General features: G+C 62.5%; 1 protein-coding gene across 1 annotated transcript; it reads right to left on the minus strand.

Annotated features, from left to right (window-relative positions):
- Nucleotides 1–51: 51 nt before the first annotated feature.
- On the minus strand, nt 52–654 carry EMIHUDRAFT_256799 (hypothetical protein; the record flags this gene model as incomplete). Its single annotated transcript, XM_005766002.1, has 3 exons — nt 52–82; nt 341–442; nt 524–654. 3 exons carry the CDS (start codon nt 652–654, stop codon nt 52–54), a joined length of 264 nt encoding a protein of 87 aa, XP_005766059.1.
- Nucleotides 655–1,596: the final 942 nt, after the last annotated feature.

Below are 1,596 nucleotides of genomic sequence, written 5' to 3' on the forward strand. Positions count from 1 at the left end.
CGGGGATCCAAATTTGGCCCAGGGACTTTGCCTAGGGGTGAAGTTATTTTCTTAAGGAGGAAGTTGTTCCACCCGGCCAACCCTTCGTCGGGAGAATGCGGCTGGAGTGGGGACCCGTTCAGGCTGAGTGAAGAGAACACGGGAGCAGGGACAGAGGACGCGGGCGGGGGGGGAGTGGCCCCGGCCAGGGCGATTCGGGCGAAGGCGGCGAGGGCGGCGGCGCAGAGGCGGCGGCGAGAGGCGGCGGCGAGAGGAGGCGGTGGAGAGGCGTCGGCAGGGCGTCGGTGAGGCACAGGCGGGCAGCCGCTGCTGTCGGCCGGGCGCCTGCACTCCGACGTACGAGCGCTGCACGTCCACCTTGATGAGCTTGAGGCGGCCCTCGTACTCGCGCGCAAGCTGCTTGAAGATGGGCGCCATCATGATGCACGGCCCGCACGTCTGCCTGCGGCCGCGAGGGGGCGAGGCACACGCTCGGCCGCGTGCGGTCCGTGCTGCCCCGGTGCAAACAGAGGCGGCGGCGCACGAGTAAAAGTCGACGACGACGGCAGGGTTGTCGGAGAGAATCTTCTTGAACTGCGCCTCGGAGGTCACCTCCTCGACGCCGGCAGCGGCCGCCAAGGGCAGCAGCAGAGCAGCGACCACACGCCACGACATCGCCGCCGCCTTGGAACCCCTCTCTGGATGCTGAACACTGGAAGACAGCGAAGCGCGGATTTTTCTTTTGCTACACTCGGTTGCTTAAGGTGGTAGCAAACCCTTGGCGCACGCATATCTTGGATGGCCGGCATGGGGCCTGAGGCGTCGCCCATGCTTGCCATGTGCGAGTAGATGGTAGAATGCACTAATAGGCACGTCGCGCAAGGTCGGGATCGCAAGTTATGCCCCCATCAAGCGCCAGTTCAGAGTCGTCCAGAGCCGTGGCACACACGCCGTGGCAGGCCGTGTAGCCACTGAGATGGCCTTATGACGACCCCATTTCGACATCGTCCCCAAGGCCTCTACTCATGAGCTCCACGCGGGAATGACTGGCTCAACCAACTGATCACAAATTCCCACGATATCTCACAAAGCGCCAAAATTCTCCCTCGTGACAGCATAATTCGACGACTCTGATGTTGCAGAGAGAATTCGTGATCAGCCGCCTGAGCCAATCATTCCCGCATGGACGCATAAGGCCATCTGAGCAACCGCGCCGTCCGCCGTCCAGCACAATCGCGCCAGGGTGGCGAGCGCCGCACACAGCACTGCTCGTGCCGGTCAAGAGAGACGCGCCGGTCACAAGCACATCTAGCGCGTCCTTTGATGCTGTCTGTCGGTCCCGGGTAGCCTCGGGCGCCAAGGGCGAGCTCAGGCGCGACAGAGAGCGCGGAACGTCGACTGGCGCGAAACTTTCGCGGCAAGAGATTGCTACCACCTTAAGACATAAGAAACCCTACCACGCGATTTCCGCAAAAATCTAAGAAACCACGGCGCGCCGCAGGCGCGCCCCGAGAAAAGGCCAGATACGAGTGTGAACGGGAGCCCCAGCTGCAGCTCAAAATTTCTCTTCGCCTGCGGCGCGCGCACTTGAGAGAGAGAGATTATAGAAAACCAACG

This window comes from Emiliania huxleyi (assembly GCF_000372725.1).
Source record: "Emiliania huxleyi CCMP1516 unplaced genomic scaffold EMIHUscaffold_5286, whole genome shotgun sequence".
Taxonomy (NCBI): domain Eukaryota; phylum Haptophyta; order Isochrysidales; family Noelaerhabdaceae; genus Emiliania; species Emiliania huxleyi.